General features: G+C 40.0%; 3 protein-coding genes across 5 annotated transcripts; 2 read left to right on the top strand and 1 right to left on the bottom strand.

The window, feature by feature from the left end:
- Nucleotides 1-1,768: 1,768 nt before the first annotated feature.
- Nucleotides 1,769-5,364, bottom strand: si:dkey-266f7.9 (1-phosphatidylinositol phosphodiesterase). Its single transcript, XM_003452461.4, has 4 exons — nt 5,250-5,364; nt 4,535-4,621; nt 2,385-2,955; nt 1,769-2,260 (listed from the first exon to the last, which is right to left on the bottom strand). The coding sequence occupies exons 2-4, from the start codon at nt 4,603-4,605 to the stop codon at nt 1,964-1,966; spliced, it is 939 nt and encodes a 312-aa protein (XP_003452509.2). The 5' UTR covers nt 4,606-4,621; nt 5,250-5,364; the 3' UTR covers nt 1,769-1,963.
- On the top strand, nt 3,656-12,899 carry rpz2 (rapunzel 2). 2 transcript variants are annotated; one of them, XM_003452462.5, is made up of 3 exons: nt 3,656-3,789; nt 10,037-10,133; nt 11,802-12,899. In XM_003452462.5, the coding sequence occupies exon 3, from the start codon at nt 11,849-11,851 to the stop codon at nt 12,533-12,535; it is 687 nt and encodes a 228-aa protein (XP_003452510.1). In that variant the 5' UTR covers nt 3,656-3,789; nt 10,037-10,133; nt 11,802-11,848; the 3' UTR covers nt 12,536-12,899. The 2 variants fall into 2 exon arrangements, with proteins under 2 accessions (XP_003452510.1, XP_005457328.1); XM_005457271.4 differs by lacking the exon at nt 3,656-3,789 and adding an exon at nt 9,186-9,341.
- Nucleotides 12,900-14,097: 1,198 nt separating this feature from the next.
- On the top strand, nt 14,098-22,160 carry krit1 (KRIT1 ankyrin repeat containing). Of its 2 annotated transcripts, XM_005457272.4 has the most exons (18): nt 14,098-14,302; nt 15,680-15,755; nt 16,192-16,361; nt 16,586-16,739; nt 16,837-16,929; nt 17,035-17,164; nt 17,253-17,496; nt 17,580-17,695; nt 17,851-17,994; nt 18,116-18,272; nt 18,549-18,656; nt 20,081-20,237; nt 20,370-20,521; nt 20,616-20,782; nt 20,884-20,971; nt 21,070-21,276; nt 21,654-21,770; nt 21,856-22,160. In XM_005457272.4, the coding sequence occupies exons 3-18, from the start codon at nt 16,260-16,262 to the stop codon at nt 21,943-21,945; spliced, it is 2,226 nt and encodes a 741-aa protein (XP_005457329.1). In that variant the 5' UTR covers nt 14,098-14,302; nt 15,680-15,755; nt 16,192-16,259; the 3' UTR covers nt 21,946-22,160. The 2 variants fall into 2 exon arrangements, with proteins under 2 accessions (XP_005457329.1, XP_003452511.1); XM_003452463.5 differs by lacking the exon at nt 15,680-15,755 and having other exon boundaries at nt 14,099-14,302.
- Nucleotides 22,161-22,499: the final 339 nt, after the last annotated feature.

The following is a 22,499-nucleotide window of genomic DNA, read 5'->3' on the forward strand; positions in this document are numbered from 1 at the left end:
TATATATAACATAAAATGACTTAAATTTTATGTTTTGAAGTGACATAATTGGTACATGTTAAATCATGAAGCAGCACAAGGGCTAAGTCATTGTAAGCCACAGGACAGCTTATGTGGTGCACACAGGAAAATCAGCTTTCCTGTTATAACTATCAGCTTTTTCTCGCATGCCAATAAATACTGACTGCCACCTTCAACTATCAAATAGTTTTTGTACAGAAGCTGAACATTAAAACTGTGCTGCAGAAAGCAACAAACATCATCTCACCCTCGTCTCCATTTCTTCAAACTTCTGTCTTCAAGCACATGATACAGGAAACTAAATACACACAGAACCAGGCTTTTAAATTTGTTTTAACACAGAGGGCGTCACCAGTCTGAATGCTGCTTTAAAACCATATGTTAGCACCTTGAATTACAGACTGTATGAGATTTACTTTATTGTTATTTATTTTCTTTCTTATTCATCTCTTATATTATTACTCTTACTTTTTAACTACAGGGAGAACCATTTTTTAAGCAGAAGTGCAACAAATTTTGTTGTATATCATTTTATAGAAGGACAAATAAAGTAACCTTGATCGTATAAATGGTGTCAAGACTGGGACTAAAAAGCCACCAACACTAAAATATTTGCCAGGCAAAGATTGTCTTTGAATAATACAAGGTATTCTGTTGATTTATGTGTTTTTGCTCTGACAAGAAAACGGTCTGAGCTTTCAACAGAATATTGAATATTAGAAAAAGTTGATTAAAGCGAGTTTAATCTTTATGGCTCACTGGCTACTTGTTTTCAGTTTAGAGTTTTAAGCAGCATTTTAAAACCACTGGTGCTAAAGTGGGTTTCACTGGGGATTTGTTTTTATCCCTGCATTAAAGGTGAAGCCCAGCAATTTATTATTGCACTTTAATACAGGTGAAGTATTTAGAAAAAAACTGTTTAATTTTTTTTTAAAACAAAAAAAAAGATTCAAAGGCTTGCACAAGGTGCACCCTTTTAAGGCTGTAGGACCAAAGGATCAAATTCCAAATAAATCCAGGAGCCTACATTACCCATGATTCAATCCCAGCACCAAACATTAAGCCTGAGATTGTGGGTGATAGAGAGTGCAGTTGGCAGTACTGCTCCTTACTTGCAGAGATGAGAATGGAGCAAATGAGGGTCCCGTGGGCTTCCTAGTTTCTACCTCCACCCAAGTGATGTAGTGCAATGATCTCCAGACGCTTATTACAGAAGTATGTTTTAAGTATGCTTTTCTACATGAAAACAAGGGTAGTAAACAAACATTGCTGCGTAAAAATCAGTGGAGTTTGTTTAATGGAGCTTCAATTAAGAAATGTGGTTCAAGTTCTGCAAATTTGGACAGCTCGAGTGGGTCTGAGATGCACAGGTTAAGCTACTTGTTCCCTGCTTACGGTAAGCAGCAAGCCAGAGGAGGATGGAGTACCACTCACAAAGCAATGCTGCCACCATGCGACTGGATGAAAACAATTTCTGGTAGTATGGCGCTTGTTAGAGGTCATAGAGGAGGCTGTTTCAAGCTTCTCTAAAGACCTCAATATCAGCTCAAGTGTTGGACTCATGTTAAACTCTGTGAGTGCAAGAACATTAGTGTTACTCAGTTGGGTTGTTTAAGCTTTATCACAGTTTCCATATGACCTAACTAATGATTTATGTTCACTGCAGTGTCTCCACCGCAATTACAACACACGTCAGCAGTTTTCACAGTTCATTAGTGTCAAAAACTCCACATGGCGCCACCTCTGATTTATTTTTGAGTTGCATTTATTTTATTCCCCAAATCTTTTGCAAATGACACGCAAATGAGACATTTCATCCCAGGCAAACTTTCCATCATAATTACTTTTGTCGAGCTCAGTCAGATATTAGCACTGAATATTAATTAATATATTAATTAATTACTTTGTCTGTGAGGAAGTTAAGTGGCTAAGAATTGGGTTATTAGGCCTGCTCTGTCTTAAAAGCCTCTTTTAATTGGAAGTCAATGATCATTTGAATAATAGGGGCAGCGGGAAAGTCCATGCATATGATTCCAAAGCGCTGGTTCAGGTCCGTCTTTGCCCTCAGGTACTCGTACAGCTGTGGGTTGATGATTTGTGCAACGGCCCTGGGGTGCGCAAACACTCCGGCTCCACTGCTGAAGGTGAGAAAAATCTGGGCTTTGTTTCCTGAAGGTGCAGCCTCCAAGTGGTTGTAGACACTCTGCCATTTCTCCTGCACATGTGCCAGTGTGGGCACCTGCAGGGAACACCAAGTGTAATTTAAAATAAAACCAAGTAGGATCACATGGAACATAGGCAAGGTAATGAAAATAAAACACTGCTGACATCACAGGTAGTTTGAGTATAAAATGTAGACAGACCTTCCAGTCATCAGCTATGTCCATTGAATCATAACGCATCCCCAGATCTGGCCCATTGAAGTTCTGCAGGATGATGATCTTCCCTCGAGCCTCGCTCATGGTTGGCACGAGTCGGCTGTGCCACAGTAGGTCCCAGTTAGAGTAGCGATTGATGTAGTCTACCACAGCACCATAGATGTCACCCGTCTCACTGAACTCCTCCTTCAGACGCATTAACACTGTCTCAGTTGGATACTCCTGCAGGAAGTCAGTCACTCCCTCCAGGACATCCCCAAAGTGCGCTCGCTGGTAGGACACCCCGTGATGAATGGTGAGGTTTCCATTGACGTGACGCACACGGATGTCTAGGAAGCGAACACCAGCACGGAGCTGGGAGGCCAGGCTCCAGGTCTGGCACTCTGCATACACACCACCATATAGGGCCATGGTGTTGTGGGTCCCAGGCATGGTGATCTCTGACAGCAGCCGATCATCAGGGATGCTGGCCATCCAGGCCGGGTTGAGGAACTCTGGGTTGGGTGTGTCATCATAGTCAGGCCTCTGGATTGCACCGTTACTCAAACTAATGACTCTAAAACACAGACAGATAAAATAACTTATCTACAGGGCTTCTCAAATTTTTGCTCTCAGGTGCAGAGTCAGGAATCAATCCACCTGAGCCACAGTTGCCCCATGGGACAGTCCTTAGGCCTACACTACGCCAGTATTTAAAATTATCCAGGTAACTTCAGGATTAATCCTGGGTTTTCAATACTACACAGGAGGATGAGGTACATCGCCATTCCAGAATAAAGATTAAAATCCGAACTCTGAAGGTATGAAATCATCAACTATTGACCACTGAATTCTCAGTAATTGCGTGGAAAGTAGGGTGTTCTAAATCATTTTCAATAGTTACCAAAGTATTTGTGTATTGTAAGATAATAAAATCTTACAATAATACAGAGAAAACTCCAACAATCAGATGACCCTTTATCAAAAAGTACTTGGTCACAGTGCAAAGGAAAAACTCCCTTTTGACAGGAAGAAATTCCCATTAGAACCAGGCTCAGGGAGGGGCAACCATCTGCCATGGCCATTCAGGGGTGAGGAGATGAAGACGAGACAAATGAAAACAGAATCTTAGATGAAACTTTATTCTTTCATTCCTGCAAATAATTTTACTTTTTTTTCTTGTTTTATATATGTGATTCTAAAACTTCATGGTCATGGAGGCCAGTGGCCTTCTTCTGGCCACTCTCTCTTTCTGTACCTCTAACTCTCGGTCTTTCTCATCGCCAGTTCTCATGAAGTTCCACTGGTTGGTTGTAGGAGTGCCCAGCTGCAGTGGGGCTGCACAGCTGTCTCCCATCATCTAATCTTCACCACAGCATTTAGAACAGCTTTCCTTCTCAACTGTTACCAGGTTGGTCAATTTTTGTCAGTAGTAATGCTCTTGTTAAATTTTAAACTCAGTTCTTGTGTCAGTCTTCATTTTCAATTGTTCATGCTGTCTCTTCTTTGTCCTTGATGTGCAATTCATGCTCCTGGCTTCTCAAAATTGGAAAAATCAGTGCTGCTGTATTTAAATATACTGCTGTATTAATAAATCTTTTAACTGCTTCTATTTTCCAAGGCTGTCTTTGGCTCAAACATGACAGAACCTTTGAAATATTGACTCTCTTCCAGTTTTACTGATAGAAGCACTTAAAGTTACTGTACAGCACTTTTCTTCAAACACACTCACACTGCTGGTTTGGCTGTGTTATATTGTGTGTTTAACCCTTTCATATTTTCCTTACACACATACACTGCTGTCAGTACATTTCTCCATAATTGTGATTGGTCAAATGTTCCACCCCTTTCATGATTGGTATTGGACCTCCCCTTTGGCTCTGCTACAGCATGGGTTTCTTTGCTCTCCACACACACTGACCATGCATACAGAAATGTACTTCTTATTTTATTTCATAGATTGTGGTTTAAGCTTAAAGCCTGTGATTTTTCACCCTTTTTTTGTTCTTCTGATTTATTGTGTGTACTTGATGTTCTGAATTGTTGGTGCAATAAGAAATAAAAGTTGCACTGAACTGGACTAAAACCTAAAATGGAAATATATTAGCACTCAGAATATTTGTTGTGGGTAAGTAGCCCCTTTTTGACTTACTCACCCCAGCAGGACCATCAGCTCAATTAACAACTTGTGCATTTTCACTGGATCTTGTCTCATGTTGTTCCTCATTTCTGATTTTCCAGTTCTGGAAACAGATTAAAATTTAACAGCATGAAAAATACTAAGATCCAGTTTAATGTAATGATAGAAATGACCCATTAAAAAGAAAAAAGAAAAAAAAAAGCAGTGCAACAAAAACTTAAAGAAAAATCAAAAAATCTTGCATTTAAAAAATGACGTGTTTGGAGCAGCCATCCAAATATACACGCTGACTTATTAAAAATTTGCTCATTAAAATAAGGCAAGCTCTTTTTTTCACAAAAAAAAATCACTGAAAAATACATTTATTTAAAATATTGTCTGTAATAAACTCCTCATTACAAGTGCCAGCTTAAATCCATTGTCTGAAGGACAAGGTTTTTTTTATGGTCAATTATTTATTGTTGGATGAGAAACATGTAAAAAAAACCCAGAGAAAACAGAAGCTGAAGTGCTGTTCCAATCATGAAAACACGCCAATCTAAAAAGCAGTAAAACTGTAACAGTAGAACAGTAGAAACTGATTCTGAACCAGCTCGAGGTCGACCTCTGCTCAACCCCGTGGCCCATTTCAATGGTAGGCTTAAACCTTTCTAATCCCAAAGCTGAACCAAACATCCACAGCTGCTGTGTCAAACCTGCTGATGTGCCTCGCTGTTTGCTTCTGTTCTGACCTGAAACGAGCTGGGGGTCCGTCCTCGGTCCAGTCCAGAAACGTCCTGGGAGTATCAAACAGGGAGAGCGGGGAGTGGAGGTGTCAGAGGCAAAATGTGGTGATCTGGGAGATTACTGTGGGAACTAATACAGAGGAGGAGTTGAGGGGTGGGAGTGCAGCACTGTGCATGTGTGAGGGTGGGTGGGTGGGTGGGAGCGTCAGTGTGAGGGGTAACTGTCCCTCATATACTGTGGTCAAGAAGCATAATGAAAATAATGCCAAAGAAGAGGATGAAAAATCCTCTTTTATATGTGTTTTTATATATTCTAAAACTTTAATTTTTGTCTGAATTATGTTTTAAAATAGAGAATAAAAACAGAGAAATTATCATGTTTCTTTGGTACAAGTCAGTTGTATGCAGTCATGCTACAGCTGAGTGATTTCTCACAGCGTTTATCAGTCTTCATAAGTTAATATAAGCCCAGTGTTAATATTGGAATGAAAATTTCAGGAGAACTTAAATGGATTGAATGGAAAATACTAACGTGGAAAGATCTGCACAAACTGCATTGAAGGCCGTGAGGTGGGCTTTAATTCAGTTATAGGAGGGAGGCCTAATAATGGTTACTTCCAGTTCTTATTAAGAAGAGAAGGAACATCATACCCTTAGATAAAATGCAAGATTTTAATTGTCAAACTTTAAAGGAGACCTGTTATGCAACGTCCTTTTTTTTCTGTCAAATATATGCCGTTACAATGGCAGATGCTAATGCTAGACATGGTCAAAATTTTGAATAATGACCGCTGTGAGCCAAAAAGACTGCTACAGACACTCTGGTTCAACATTTTTTTTTTTTTAATAATCATGATTTTGCATGATGTCACTTAGGGGGATAACCCAAATATCACATGCACACATTTTTGGCTGTCAGGATATAGGAGCTGTCCAAACCTTCTGTTTAAAAGAAACAGCCAATCAAAAGAAAGTAGGCATAAAGAGGGAGGAGCCCAAACATTTCTTTGGTTTCATGCAGTGGATGAACTTAAGGGCCACACACAGGGCCAGTGTAACATAATTTATTCTGAGAATTTCAAGAATTAACACTATATAGTGTTGAAAATTAGGATATTAGGTTCTCTTTAGACACAACTGATGACTCTTTTATTCAAATATATTTTTAACTCATTCTAAGATGTATCTGAAGAGTGTGTAAACATGTGGAAAAATCTGCAGATGTTTACTCGATTTGTCTCATATCACAGTCAAACATTGCACAACAGCCTAGTCCTTGTCTCGTTTAATCATGTTTGCTTAGCTGTCTCTACATATCACCAATCCAGAGCGTGTAGAACAGAAATTCCTGCAGTTTTGAATAAATATTTGACGCCAGGTGAATTTGAGTGAAACATAACAAATTCACCTGGCACAGCCCGGTGAATATACACAAGATTTAGATCAAATATAACTATAGAGGAGCTGCTTCTCCAGCACACACTGCATGTAGTCCAGGAAAGCATCAACAGCTCTGTAAGTGAAAGAAAGAGTGGAGAATTATTAATAAATGGAACCATGAGAAGAAGATCAGAAGAACATGCAAAAATTAAAGGAATATTACAATATTGTCGCTTTTGAAGTCTGTCCAGTTGTAAAGATTAAAGAACCCACAATCTCTCAAATAGCTGACATGTGCTTTTTGGAAACTAGTTTTTACTGGAAATAATCTTATTCAGAGAGACAACCTTACTCAGAATAGCTGTATTTACTCACTGACAAATTTAGTCTTGGTTAATAAGTGATGGATGACACATTGAAACGGAAAAAAACTGTAATATAAAGGAACAAGAAGTATCTGAAATGTCTCTTAATTTAAGTAAAACTTCCCCCTGTAACTTTAACACCATACTTTAAAGATGAATTAATGTGGATGCTGCTTTTTACTCAGATATTCAGTGGAGATGGAGTGTTTAATGTTCAGTGTTTATAAGATTTTATTACTGTCAGTGTTTCATTTTAGTTGTATATAGTTTCCTTGTGAAAACAAGCAGAAAATATCAAATGTAGCCAAAAACTGCAGTTTGTGTAATGGCCACTCAGTGGCTCCAAATGCAAGTCAATAGTCAGTGCCCACAGAGTTTCACATTACTTTACAGGTTTAAATAAACATCTTTATGGACAAATACAAAAAGTGGTTTGAGTCTATGGCTAATGATGCTTGTTTATAACTTTCAGTGTAATTTGTATATTATTTGCCCTTGTTGAAAATATCTGGCTTTCACCATACTGTTTTTATCAAACTTCAATCTACCTATCATGTCTCCTTTTTTGTCTCCTCCTGGAAAAAAATTGTCTGCAGCCCATTAAAGTCCTTCCTGAATGAACAATACAATTCTGGAAGTGTTCCAGTCTGGGCTTAAAACTCACCACAGCACTGAGACCACTCTTGTAAGGCCTTTTAATGATATTCCTTTAGCAACTGAGTTGGGGGGGGGTCCACAAGGCTGCATTCTTGGCCCTCTCCTTTTCTCTTTGTACCTGCTGTCACTTGGCACTATTTTCTGGAAACATAATATTTATGCGGACAACTGTCAAGTTTATTTTGCACTTACTGGTGCACTAGGTGCATACTCTGTCCACCCTCTGCCTTATCAACATCAGGATATGGGTGGCACTAAATCAGTTGAATTTTAATGACAACAAGACAGAGGTTGTGTTGTTTAGACCCAGTAGTACCTGCAACACCCCCTGCATCGACCTTTCCTCTCTGGACCCGTATGAGAAATCTATTATCAGTAATTTATTTGTAAAAAGAGCATGTCACTTCAATTTTAGGTTCTCTTCGCTGGCTTCCAGTTTGTTTACGAATCCATTTTAAAATAATTTTATTTGTCTTTAAGTCTCTTAATGGTTGTGCCCCATTTTATCTGTGTGAGCTGCTGCACATATATATTCCACCTCATTGTCTCAGGTCAGCAGAACAGATGCTTTTGCTTGTTTCAAAGATGCAACTCAAACTCAGAAGGGACAGAGCTTTTGAAGTTGTGGCTCGAAAATTGTGGATTCACTTGTTGGTTTGTAATCTGGTTTAAAAACACACTTTTATTCCCTGGCCTTTGACCCAGTGTGAGATGTTGACTGTGATCTTAAATTACTTTGTATGTACTCCTAGTGGTATTACCTGATAAGATAGCAGTCCACCTGTGGCTCCAAAACAAGCTAAAAAGGCAGATTCCAGGTTTTGGACAGAAGTCTACATCCCAGTGGGTGACTTTATGTTGACTTCAAGGATGTTTCAAATATAGTCAAAGGTGGAAATGCTTGTTTTAATCATATATTATTATGTTTTGGGGTTGTTTTTTTTTTTAGCCTTTTTTAAAAGAAGCCCAGTCTACCTGTGATGGGACAGCTGATTGTCTTCAGGGCAATAGTTCATCCTTCATATGACCACCTGAGAGTGCCAAAGTTATTTTCAAGGTTTAGGTATTCCTACGTAAACTTAAACATGAAATAAAGTACTTCATACAGAATGTGTGTAAGACATACGCTGTGACCGTGTGAATAAACTCGTGTTGTCTTAGGAAGGTTAACCAAAGACTTCAGGGTGTGTCCAGAGGAAGTTTCAGGTGAATGCGAACAAACAGAGACAGAAAATCCTGAAAGTTTAATGTTAAAATTAAATTAATGGTAATATTGTCTTTGACTAACCATCAAGTAGAACTTTATACAGAAAAATACATCACAAAAGTCTTTCAATATAAAAAAGTACAAATAAAAGACATGCTTGGACTTATTTGTGCTCTTAAGTTGAGCTCCTGACTGTTGTGTCTGTTAGAGTTGATGCTTTTGAGATTGCCATTTGTGCTAAGATATATATAACCATTGCTTGTATGTGTGTGCTGATAAAATGTTTCTCCTTCTTAGGTTTTATGCTTCTATGATGGAAGAAGCAGCTTCGTTGCTATAATTTTCCCTTACACATTTAAAAACCACAAGGTTCTGTTCATCTAAGGTGCAGGACCGCTCACTTCTGCTTTTTACACATCTTAGTTCGTTGAAAGGTCGCATCCTGTATGTGGTGACTGGAGAGGTTGATAAGAAGTCATGCCTTGTATGGTACGGCGAGGGGCCACACACACACACGCACGCACACACACACACACACACACACACACACACACACACACACCCTCCTAAACCCTTAGTGTGTGAATATATTTTTTAAAAATATATATTTTTGTGTCTCAAATGTGGTGAAATGCTAAAAACATACCAAAACAATTAAATAAATAAAAGTATGTACGTAGGTTTTATGTGACTAGTATGAAAAATATTCAAATGAAAGCTGCTGTCAGCAGGCAGTGATACTGTATCTTGAACTGTTCTTTTTCACTAGTAAACAAAGCCATTTCCAGAAACACAGGTTTTCCTTTGTTATTTGTTTGAACTCACATCCTGAAAAATGAATGAACGAATGAATGCAAACACGATGCATAAATATTTCTTGCATGACGATACTGATACTAATACACATAAGCAGCAAATACAATAGGGAGACATTTGTTTCTGCCCATTAGGCGCGATGATGCATTTCACTTCATTTCACTGATAATTTTGGTAGTATCTCGTCACCCAAACTGGTTGGGAAGGTGTGTGACCATATGATTAAAACAATGACAAAAGGCAACAAGGGCTGGTGTTCCAGCCTGTGGTTGGACCTTCAGCCACAGTGTTTTTAGATGGACTCTCTCAGCCAATCAGCACAGAGCACGCATGACTCACTTCCTTGTATCTGCTCCCTTATTTGGCAGGAAGGGGTTGTCCTTATTTGACTATAGGGTGGAAAATGGTGGAAGGCAAAGCCAGACGGCTGCAGTAGACTGAGGAATACCAGCAGTTTTATCTTTGGTGAGTAAACATCTGCCTTCTGTGCTTCACAATCTCTGATCTGAAGGGTGTTTAGAGTCTATTTGAAAGTGAGTCAGCTGGGACTGATAGCAGCATGCCAGGGTCATTCATGTAGGAGAGGCAGAGAATCAGGAAATGAGAGAAACAAGCTTGGAAACAAACAGCACCACAATCCCGAGACTGGGTTTAGGTTAAAGCTGCAAAAAGAAATAGCTTCTGGGAGTGACTGAAAGTGCTCAGTAGATGATCTACTGAAGTTCACAACCTGGAGCCATTTCTTTGTTTCCAGTCTTTCTAGTGTTACTACAAATAGACACACCTACTGTTATCCCTGAGTTATTTTTCCAGCACGACAACATTGAGATTGATGATTAATGCTACAAGTATGACAAAGATGCACTGCTATTAGATGTGGATGCATAGTTTCACAGATGAACATTTACACTGATGTGGTAAGTAATCATTCAGTAAAATGTCTCGGTTTATGCTTCCTAAATGAAAGAATTCGCTTATATCCTTCTTTATTTCATTAAGAATCGATCATCTTTGAGTCTTTAACATATTTTTTTGCCTAAAAATGTATTTTTTGTGCTTTACTGCAAACAAAATGCCGGTGATTGAAATTATAAAACGATGCTTGTTTCATTTTAGCTGAATACTTCTCTTTAAACTTAAACTATATGTTGTTACAAGTTTTCTAAGAATTTGTAACTTTTTTTGACCTAAAATGAGAAAAGTTTGTTGCTCACGTATCATAGATGTAATTATTTGTTGGTCTTTTTTGTGCTCTGTCACATATGAAGTATCACTGAACTGGACTTTTACTTTGTTAACAACATTCTTCCTTGTGTTTTTATTTTTTAAGGATCAAATTCAATGAAAAACTTAGAAAACACCAAAAGGTTTATCAGTAATGACACATGCCTTCACTGTCACATGTTGCCCATAACATTAAGTGTAAGATGACACCTTTTAGTATTACTCTACACGATATGGTGTATAGGCAGCAGCTGGTGACATGTGTGTATGCCAGCAGTTAGCTTGTTTTTAGTTGGCCTGTGAGAAAGCTTGTGACTTAACACACCTGTTAGGTGCAAAACATGGGCAAGTTTTCATTCCAGCGGGTGATTTTTTTTGGAAGGGTATCTAATTGTAGTGGCAGCAAAATGATAAAATAGTTAACAAAACATGTCAAAAAGGGGATTCTATTCATCTGGACTCAGCGTTTTCAGTGGGAGAAACATGTAGTCAATCATCCAAGTGACTTCTGAAGAAGTTACTTGGATGAGTGACAGGAGCAGCCATAAGAAAAAGAGGGATTTGCGACTCAGTTCAGAGTTAAAGCTGGTGTGGTCATACGCTCTAGCACAGTATGGATACAGTTTTGCTGGGTCAGTAAGTACAGCAGGCCATCTACCAGTTGAAAGATCGGTGGTTCAATCCCTGACTCCTCTAGTCTGGATATCAAAGCAACCTTGGGGAGTATAGTAAACCCTTAATTGCTCCAGATGTTTTTGATCCAGTGTCAGTGTGTGAATATTAGGTGAAAAGTTTTTTGGTGAATGAAGCTTTTAAGAAGAAAGCACTTTGAGTGCTCAAATAGAGCAGAAAGGTGCTGTATAAGAATTAGTCTGTTTAACCTTAAAATCTTTTGTTCTGTCTCTCCAGATTCACTCTGTGTGCACTTTTAACGTGGCAGAAGAAAAACAGCAGTGATGGCTGATGCAGCACAAATCAAGAAGACCGCAGCCAAAGTGTTGTGCTGTGTGGAGAAGGTTTCCTCCTTCGCCTCCTCCATTGACCCCATCTTTGGTGTTGTCTCTTCCCTGGTTGGAGTGGCTCGCAAGGGCCTGATGGACGAAGAGGGTCATCCTCTGGAGAAGGACTTCCAGGCGATCCACACCAAACTGCAGAGCATCTCTCAGAAGAATCAGGAATGCCTGAAGAAGATCCACATTGACGAGGTGAACGAAACCTACGGCAAGTACGAGGAGTACATCAAGCACCAGTACAGCGCCTTCAACAGCATGGTGGCGCAGGTGAAGAAAGATCCAGGCAACGCCACGCGCCACATGGAGACCTTTGAGAAGATTTATGAGAGGGACAAGTCTGACATGAGCCTGGATGTGTATTATCGTGGCGTGATGGGTACACAAACGCTGTTCGGAAAACCGCTGCTGAAAGTGTACTTCGAACACTGTGAAGGCGACAGAGAAATCATGGAGCGCCGCTGTTCACACATCGCCCACCTCTTCCACATGGGTCTCATCGCCCTCATGGGCTACACAGCTGTTACAGAGGACGACGAAGATGAAGTGCGTGAGAAGTGGACTGGCAGGGTGCAGGACATCCAGGAGAAGATGCAGGAGGTGCTCAGCGAGTGCAAACCCCAAGCATCCTAAGCCCCACAAGGAGAGAGGACATCCTTTGAGTCTGGTGGTACCAACACAGGGACCAATCAGGACTCTTAGCTGTGGATTAAAAACATAAATTATGCTATTATATAAAAATATATGTAAGACCAAAGCCATGTTTTCATTTGAGCACTTGAGCTGCACTGGATGGTTGTACTGCAGCATCTTACTTGTTGTCTTGACAATGTATCCTGTTTTCAGAGTTACCACTATAATGTTCAGCTGCTTTGTGCTGCGCCTCAATAGATGCTGAAATTTTATACCATAAAATGTATGAATTATTATACAGTCAAGTTGTATATTTGTGAAATAAAGCTGCAGCAAAAAAATAAAGTCAATTTATGAGGGGCAAGTCTGGAACTTCTCTAATAACTCAGTCTGCTGAGCTGCTACAAACCAAACCCTACTACACAGTTAATAAACTCAAAGAATTTTGTTTATATCCATACTTCATTTCCTTTTAAAAAGTGCCTCTCTGAAACAGAAACTCCTTTCATAATACCAGCGAAACAACTGACTTGACTTCATGAGAACTCGATGTCTATTTAATACATTCCTTTCTTTCACCGAGTTCCACAATGTAGTAATTATACTGGGTTTAAAGAAGCCTGTTAGAGTACAGACTACATAATACATGAATTATGATTATGCTTTAAGTATAAATAGCACTGGGGTGATTCTACTGTATAGCTCACTTGGTTGAGCAGGTGACCCATATGCAAAAGGCTACTGCAGAGGTATGGGTTCAAGGTTGCCCCAGACTACCTCCAGTGTGTTATTCCCCCACACTCTTTCCCAGAGTTCCTGTCAGCTTTCGATTATCCTATATGGGAATTTGAGTCTGCCTCTAAAAAAACAAAAAACCCTAAAACGAAACACATAAGTCAAAGTTTCAGATTACCTCAAAATTTCAGCTTAATAACACAAACCTCTGAAAAATTAACTTGAAATTTCAAGTCGAGTCCAATTAAAGCAATAATTTTCTTTGAATATACATAAGTTTATTTGCTTTATACACCCCTCTAGCGGAGAAACTCCTAAATATCTATCTATCTATCTATCTTAGCTGTTGGCTATAATATTCAACTCAAAATTTATTTATTTTTATCCCAAAATTGCATATAGGCTTCATATTTTTAATAGCAAGCAAAACACTTACTACTACTTGTAATACTTATGAATGATTATTAGGTTATTATGTCAAAATTTCGGCTATCTCAACATTTCGAAGCCTGTAAGTCAAAATTTGAGCTAATGACCTGAAATTTTGACTTATGGATGACAATTTAAAATTTTTTTTTAAAAAGTTCCCACATATTCCACATATAATAAATCATATTGAAATTCTGAAAAACTTAAATAAAATCACGAAATTAGAGATAGCTTTGATTTAAAAAATTAAAAAAAAAAAATCCATAAATAACTCTTTAAATACGGAGGGAGCACAGCAGACGCTACCTGACGCTCATGCTTTGTTATTGAGTGTACGTGGTCCCCCTCACCAGCAGAGTCCTCTGTCGTCCTGCCGCAGCTGCTGCACTCAAACGTAACGTGATTCCTCTGTTTGGTTTGTCTCTGCAGCCCTGCCCCGTCTTAAAAAGGCCTGCAACTACCTCAACCCAAAAATAACTGCTCCTGGAAGCGGTGCTGGGGCAACCTCCCGGCTTCGGAGCGCTAATTTAACGCAATTAAGACGAGTGGAGAGCCGAGGAAAGCTCCGTTTGGTGGTTTTGAAAGAAAGTCACGTCGCTTTCGGTAAGTTTCAGCTGCTCGGCGAGCGGAAAAAAAAACATTGATGAAGATGAGTGTAGCATCCCGGCTACTGCTGCTGACTCCGCTCTAAAAGTTCTGTCGTTTAACGTGGACAAGGAAATGTATGAAAACTGGTTGAATACGACAGTGTATACCGTGTGTGTGTAAAATACAACATGTAAAGGTGTTCGTGTAATAACAGTTTAAAGACAGCGGAGCCTGGTTTCCGGGGCGTGACCTGTCTTTGAACTCAACAAGTTTGTGTCTGAGATGACTCTTACTAGTTTTACTGTGTGTTAAATTATGTTTTACTTATTTATATGCAGTTCAAAAGTGACTAAAAATAAGATACAATAAATACGATGTAAATACAATGCAAAAATTAAAAATAGTAGGTATACAATATGAAATAATAAAAGAATATATGTAGAGGTATAGTTTAAAGCAGTTTGAGAATATTTGAACTTGTTACATGGTGTGTTATCCTGCACCGTGGTCGTAAAGAGATGGACAAGGTCAACAACAATACTCAGGTGGGCTGTGCAGTGTAAATGATGGTCTTCTGCATCAGGGTGCTCTTCTGCATACCTTTTTCCGATTTGAGTTGTTGTTGCCTTGGTATGGTATCAGCAGGGCATTGTCACCCAGAGAACTGCCGGTCACTGGATATTTTCTCTTTTTCTGATTTGTGTGTAAATTTGGCAGCAGATCTAATCATACACTTCGTGTATTTACGAGGTATTCATTAAATAGTGTGATTGGTTTGGGGGGTACTACCTCAGTGTGGTAAATGTGGTCTTTGTGAATATTTTATGTTCTACAAGACAAAAGGCATCAAGGAGGACGGGGTTAAAAGGTTCTTTATGGTGCACCGCTATGCTTCACAACTCCACAGCTGTTGAGTCAAACCTGAGAGTGACGTTTGCAGCAGTTCTTACCACACTTACTCTGGGTGTAGCATAACTGCTACACCCGCAAGTGCTAGAAGACATAGCCAGAGACAAAGACGGAAACAGAAAATTTGTTCATATGCGTCAACCCTTTCTCTGATACACAGTGAGCAAGTTAACAAGTCAGCAGTTCTGGATAGTTATCCCAGGTTTGATAGTGACATCAAAAAGGTTACTAGAAGTGCTTTCTATCCCTTAAAAATATATCTGAGGTTAGAAAATCCTTGTCTCAAACTGACTTTGAGAAATTGGTTCATGCATTCATATCAAGCAGGTTAGATTATTGTAACGCTCTATTCACTGGATTACCCAACTCATCAGTAGGATGACTTAAGATGACAGCATAGACAATGCAGCACACAGAGTCCTTACAGGCACATGAAAGTTTGACCATATGAACTCTTAGATCAAGATCCTTTAATGTTCCCAGAATTAGATCTAAGTGTGCTGAAGGCGCTTGCAGTTATTGTGGTCCAGTTCTTTGGAACAAGGTCACCTGAGATCAGGTACAACAACAAAAAATAGACTTGACCCTTTTAATCACTAAAAAGGTCGGAGGTCGGGGGGTGTCTGTATTTTGCTGTTTTCACTGCCACAGGTTTTATGTTTTTATCTTCTGTGTTAAGCACATTTAGTTTGCATGTAACTGCAAACTCCCACATGGGTGTGTTCACTTGCTCTGTCCACGTGGTGACAGCATTAAACTACTTTGAACATTACAAAGGTTATAAAATTGTGTGAATGACTGATTGGTTTTGGCAGTGAGAGCTGTGGGGCTCCAGGTCGGTCACTTGCTTTGGTGTTGAAATCCAAAGTTTCTAAAGTGTAGGAGCTCTGTGATCAGTTAAACCTGTGTATAGACTGAGTGTCACTGCTCAAGCACTGAATTACTTTTCTTAGCAACCTTCACCTTTTTTGATATTTTTTTTCCCCATGTTTTAGGCATGCCTCTCCACGGCATTTGGCCCCCATGTAGGATATTTTCTCAGGTCTGAGGAAAAGACGCCACGATGGGCAACGAGGACACCCTCGAGGATGTGTTCGTTGCTGTGCTTCGTCCGAAGAATCAAGTCAGCCTGAGCTCGAAAGAATACCGAGCCAAAGCCTATGAGGTAGGCAGACAATCAATTAACACACTGTCCTCGACATCTAACAGTTTGTTTACATGTGAAAACACCACCGAGGTGGAGAACACTGTGATGTCCTGTAATGTATTGTTGGTTTGGGGTTATCACTGCTGTATGCATGAATAATAAACACACTTCAGTGAATTCTGACCCACTGAAGTTCCTAACTGAGCCTCTGTTTGCATGTTTTTCCTCTGGCGTCTGGGTAGATCCTTTTAAAAGAAGTGCCTTTAGAGGGGAAGGAGAAGAAAAGAAAGAAAGTCCTTCTGGCAACAAAGATCAAAGCAGGAGACAAATCCAAATCCATATTGGATTATGTTGATGAAACGATCAAACCGCTCTCCAGTAACCAAAGCTGTGCTGGTAAGGCTGACGCATTTCTGCACAAGCTGATTTATTAAACTTTTTTTTTAAGGGGGGGGTAGGAACCACTGATCTAACCTTAGTTTTTGGTGTGCAGGAAAGCGTGTGGTGCACATGAAGAAATTTATTCTTGAAGGTGACAATGAAGGGAAAGAAGCCTCACTTTTTGTTGTACCAGTCAGTGTTAAAGGTGAGTAAACTAAATAACTATATCTCATCCTGAACTTATCCTACTGATTTTATTTAACAAAGTTTAAGCTGTGCATGCAGTAGATTAATGAGTCCTTCTATACAGACAACAGCAAGCCTGTCCACAGCCCCGGGAGCCCCAGCTTTTACTGCTTCCACGACATAATGCGGGTGTGCAGTGAGACCAGCACTCACTTCTGCTCCATCACCTCCAAGATGCTCCTGGCTTTAGACAAGTACGGAGAAGTCTGTAAATGTGCTCTTTAGTTCTGAGATTTGGTCAGAGGTAAACGCCCCTTCCCTTTGCTTCTTTCCCCTCCGCAGATGGTTAGCAGAGCAGCACACTGTGCCTCATGCCATCCCTGCTTTATTCAGACCAGCACCCGTGGAGCGGGTGAAAACCAACGTAAGCAATCCAGCTTACAGCAGCGAGGGCAAACTGAGTGACGAGGGTCTGCACATGGGCTACACTGCTCTGGAGATCAAGAGCAAGATGATGTCCCTGGAGAAGGCTGACATGTGCATCCTGAATCCACTCTACGGCTCAGATCTGCAGTACACCAACCGGGTAAGGCTTTATATATGCAAAGAAACACAATTCTTCTGGTGGATTTGGAAACTTAAATCACCCTCCTTTTGTTTTGTCTGCAGGTGGACAAAGTTATCATCAACCCATACTTTGGCCTCGGAGCACCAGACTATTCCAAGATCCAGATCCCAAAGAGGGAGAAATGGCAGCATGGACCCAACTGTGTGACAGAAGACAAGTGAGGGCTTCTTTTGGTTAACTGCTATCGACTTTGTGTCTAACTTAGTCTCTTTTCGGGGCATACTGGGCAGTCTCGATTGACAACATTGGATGCTTTGAACTGAAGTCATGTTTAGTCACTGTTCTCTTCAGCATAAATTCCTGTCTCCACAGAGATCACCAGTGGGTGGATGACTTTCCTCTCCACCGCAGTGCCCTGGAAGGAGACACGGAGCTGATCTCTAAGCTTCTGGACAGCGGTTTCTCAGTCAAGCAGCTGGACAACGATCACTGGGCTCCCATACACTATGCCTGCTGGTGAGTCTCCTGCTCATCTGACAGCTCAAGAAAGGCTTAAAAGTATCCAAAACTTCTTATTTTCTTGGTCTTTTTTTCCATTACTTATGTTTAAGATTGATATTCATGTTGTTCCATCCAGGCACGGTAAAGTTGAGGCAACCAAGCTGCTGCTGGAGAAGGGTAACTGTAATCCCAACCTGCTGAACGGCCAGCTCAGCTCCCCCCTGCACTTTGCAGCCAGAGGAGGCCACGCAGAGATCGTGCAACTGCTGCTGCAGCACCCTGAGATCGACCGGGTACAAATTTAACACTTCCATTTTTTTTTTAGTTTTTTTTTTTCAAGAGCATCATTGTGACACATTAGCACAGTTTTTATTTTTATATATTTTTTTTTTTTAAATTATCACTTTGATGAAATGCTGTTGCAGCTAAATGTAACTATTTTTTTTTATTGCTTTGTAATAATAATAATTGCTGATTTGTATTTTATCAGTATCCACATACCATCCAGATTGCAAATAAAGTGGTAAACATTAATCACTATGTCACGATACTGACTCCTCCACCAATAGCACATAGAAGACCAGCAGAAGAGATCACCGCTCCAAGTGTGCGAGGAGAACAAACAGAACGAGTGGGAGGAGACTGTGAAACTTCTGCAGCAAGCCAACAGCAAACCAGTGAGTCACACAGTTACAGTATTTGTTATTCCTTTGTGTGGAACAACAGCCTGTTCAGGATGTTATCGAGATAAAGTTTGCAATTATTTCTAAATACACTTCAGCATACTTAAGCCCATAAGTATACACTTTCCAGTGCATATATTTTTGCTGATTGATTTGCAGGCGTTGTTGTTGTTGTATTTTAATATAACATAATAGTTGTTAAACAAATATGGCATCCTAAAGGCATCACAGTACATAAAATGGTAATAACAAAAATAATAAATAATAAAACATAATTGAGGAGAATATAAATGCTGCTTTGGCTCCTAATCCAAATGAGGTGGCTGCAGCTCAGGAGCACGTCGTGCACCAATTGGAAGGTTGCTGGGTTGATCCCTGGTTGCTCCAGTCTGCGTGCCGAAGTATCCTTGGGCAAGATGCCACGTTTAAAGTCACCTTTATCACAATTCTTCCCTGTTTTAACTACAGCAGGTCATCTTGACCATGTCTACTTGTCTTAATGCAATGACATGTTGCCATGTAATGGGTTGTGTTGATAAGCAATTGGAAAGGTGTACCTAATAAAGTGACTTGTGAATGTAATTCCCTGGTAGTTAAGTTTCTTTGATCGCCTGCTGGTGATATTCCTTCAAGAACAGTCTAAGGTGTCAGGCATTCCCAGGACTAAGCCATGCTTCACTCTTATTTTGCATGTCATTATTGTCTTTTCCTTAAATATAAACCAGCACTCCATAAAGAATTATGTTTCTGATATTGGGCAAAGGAGTGGCCCCGAGGGGTTGAGTCATGAAAGCTCTGGGATTATAGCAGCAAAGCTTGTGGATTTATTACCTGTGCTTTTCATGCTTTTTCATAATGAGCTAGTCATTGTTTAGTTTGTTTACTCGTGTTGTGTTTAATTAACCTTATATGTTGTTGATAGTGAGTCTGGCATAGATACGTTCACTCATTTTGATATTTTTTTTCCTTGTTTGAAGAAAAGAGCTATCCAGTAAAACACATGTGTAGTTATAACCACACAGAACAGACATGACAGCTTCCTTCTGATATAACACTTTAAAAAAAAAGTGTTATATTATGCTTCAATTAAAGCGAAGCACATTGAAATGTTTCCTGAATATTCAACAATGTTGACAAGTTGTTGTTTTTTTGTTTTTGTTTACATATATATGTATACAAATGTTTTAAAGAGGTGTTTATACTTTCATTTTTAAAAAGAAAGAGGGAGATTGTTAACTTGTTATTTTCTGTTATATCGCGAGAGTACTGTTGCCCGCGGTGAGTTGTTGTTGTTGGTGTGTACGGGGTGTAAGATGGCATAAAGAATAAAGCGCTTGGAGTGAGACTACGACGTCGTGTCTTTTGACTTTAAACTTAATTTTAAGAAATCCACCATTTGTGCTGTTTGTGATCCACAGTACGAGAAGGTGCGCATCTACCGCATGGATGGCTCGTATCGCTCCGTAGAGCTCAAGCACGGCAACAACACAACTGTGCAGCAGATCATGGAGGGGATGCGTCTGTCTCAGGAGACCCAGCAATACTTCACCATCTGGATCTGCTCAGAGAACCTCCGTAAGTCCATTGTTTCTTTTTTCAAATTTATTTATTTAATTTAGTAACATCAATCCAATAAAGACCGAAAGCTGTAGTTAGTGGTATCACTGCAAGATCCCAGAAAGATTTGTGTGTGGTTTTGTGTGTTAGACCTGCAGCTGAAGCCGTACCACAAACCCCTGCAGCACCTCCGGATCTGGACTGAGATTGTGACAGATCTCACAGTGCTGGATCCTCAAAGGGAAACGCCACAGCTCTTCCTCCGCAGGGACGTCCGACTGCCCCTTGAAATTGAGAAAAAGGTAGGTCACTTTCACCACCTAAGCATCAGTGACAGCTTGACTGGAAATGTTTTGAGAGCTCTTCATCAGCTTCCTGCTGGTGGCTTTGTTTCAGGTGGAGGATCCCCTGGCCATCCTTATCCTGTTTGACGAGGCCCGGCACTGCCTTCTCAAGGGCTTCTTCCCTGCTCCAGACAGTAAGCTGATCACACTGGCCAGCCTCCTCCTGCAAATCATCTATGGCAACTATGAGAGTAAGAAGCACAAGCAAGGGTTCCTCAAGTAAGAGACAAATCATATTTGTGCTTGGCTCACTTTTAATATCTGCTCTAACAAAACTGATTTATTTGCATTCTGGTAAAATCTGTGCTTTATTTAAACAGTGAGGAAAACCTCAAATCAATCGTGCCGATATCCAAGGTGAAAAGCAAAGCATACCACTGGACCAACAGGATTCTTCATGAGTATAAAGTACACTTGTGTTTTTATTTTAATTGCTTTTCATCATTATAAATACATTTCAGTGTTCCCTGAGGTGACATCAGGTCCTGTCCCTCTCTCACCAACAGGCTCTGAGCACCAGCGAGGGGGTCAGTAAAGAGATGCACCACCTGCAGCGGCTCTTCCTGCAGAACTGCTGGGACATCCCGACCTACGGAGCAGCTTTCTTCACAGGCCAGGTCTACACCAAGGCCAGCGCAAGCAACCACAAAGTCATCCGTGTCTACGTGGGGGTGAACACAAAGGGACTGCATCTCATGAACATGGAAACTAAGGTAACCTGCCGTCTTGTTGGGTTTTTAAATTTTTTTTAAAAAATGTTTTAAGCTCTTGTTTGTGAATGTAAAGCTACAAAGCTACTGATTCTTCAGCTTGGTGGAGCAAATGGATGATCTTGAGCATGGGCTCTCCCACACGAATTTGCCTGTTTTTAAAGCATATGCACTACGTGCTCGATTGAAGCACAATAGCACAAGGCATCTACAGCATGTATTTGAACTTGCATTCTTAGATTAGTTAGATTTTTACTTAAATATTCTCTCTGGGCTTACTGTAGGATAGATTAAATGATAATGCTGTATTTGTGGTATAGTTTTTAAGTTTTAGTTGAAGATGCTTGATGTGACATTTTATTACACACCTTCTCTTGCAGGTCCTTCTCATCAGTTTAGAGTATAGCACGTTTATATGGCAGCTTGGACATGCTGACCAGTATTTCCAGATACACAGTGGTGACAACAAAATGAACTTCATCGTGCACACAAAACAGGTAATAAAACGTTTCTTGAAATCAAAATAATATTTATTGAAATATATATGGTTGTTAACTTTTAAGGTCTATTCTTTCCCTTCAGGCTGGCCTTATTGTGAAGCTCTTAATGAAACTGAGTGGGCAGATAACTCCAAATGAGAAAGGCGTCACAGACAAATACGCCTATGGCTGAAAACTATTGAAGAAACCACACCTGCCAAAAAAATTCCCAGTTCAGGTTGTTTGTTCCGACCATCATCTGACTGCAGTAACTCTGGAAAGCCTCTCCACAAGCGCCTCATTTTGTACAACTGGCTTAGTGATATACTTCACATTCTCTATTGTCATGTTTCCTGGATTTTGATTGCATGTAAATATGTTTATTATTTAATAAAGTGATTGATTGTATGATCAGGATGTGTTTTTTCATATTTAGGCAGAAATGACAATGTTATTTTTTTAGAGGAATTCATTCGATGGAGGCTGAAAGTCAATATTTGCTTTATTATAAATGGGGAGCACTCGCTCTTCTCTCTTCACTGGGTGAAAATGCCCTGTTGATGCCAGAAGTTGGAGAATAGTGGCTGGGCTGTTTTAGGTTAAAGGAAGGCAACAGTTACTCAAATAACAACTCGTTGCAACCAAGATATGCAGAAGAGTGTCTCTGAATGCACACTACATCAAACATTAAAGCAGAAGACCATACTGGGCGGTCTTCTCTTGCCAGCTAAGAACAGGAAACATGCA

The sequence above is a fragment of the Oreochromis niloticus genome, linkage group LG22 (genome assembly GCF_001858045.2).
Source record: "Oreochromis niloticus isolate F11D_XX linkage group LG22, O_niloticus_UMD_NMBU, whole genome shotgun sequence".
NCBI classification, from domain to species: domain Eukaryota; kingdom Metazoa; phylum Chordata; class Actinopteri; order Cichliformes; family Cichlidae; genus Oreochromis; species Oreochromis niloticus.

Coding starts and splice junctions, on each gene's coding strand:
- si:dkey-266f7.9 (XM_003452461.4), bottom strand. CDS start 4,605: ATGAGGAACAACATGAGACAAGATCCAGTGAAAATGCACAAGTTGTTA. Junction 2,956..4,534: donor GAGCTGATGGTCCTGCTGGG/GTGAGTAAGTCA, acceptor TCTGTGTTTTAG/AGTCATTAGTTTGAGTAACG. Junction 2,261..2,384: donor ACATAGCTGATGACTGGAAG/GTCTGTCTACAT, acceptor TGTTCCCTGCAG/GTGCCCACACTGGCACATGT.
- krit1 (XM_005457272.4), top strand. CDS start 16,260: ATGGGCAACGAGGACACCCTCGAGGATGTGTTCGTTGCTGTGCTTCGT. Junction 20,238..20,369: donor GATCTGCTCAGAGAACCTCC/GTAAGTCCATTG, acceptor TTTGTGTGTTAG/ACCTGCAGCTGAAGCCGTAC. Junction 20,522..20,615: donor CCCTTGAAATTGAGAAAAAG/GTAGGTCACTTT, acceptor GCTTTGTTTCAG/GTGGAGGATCCCCTGGCCAT.
- rpz2 (XM_003452462.5), top strand. CDS start 11,849: ATGGCTGATGCAGCACAAATCAAGAAGACCGCAGCCAAAGTGTTGTGC.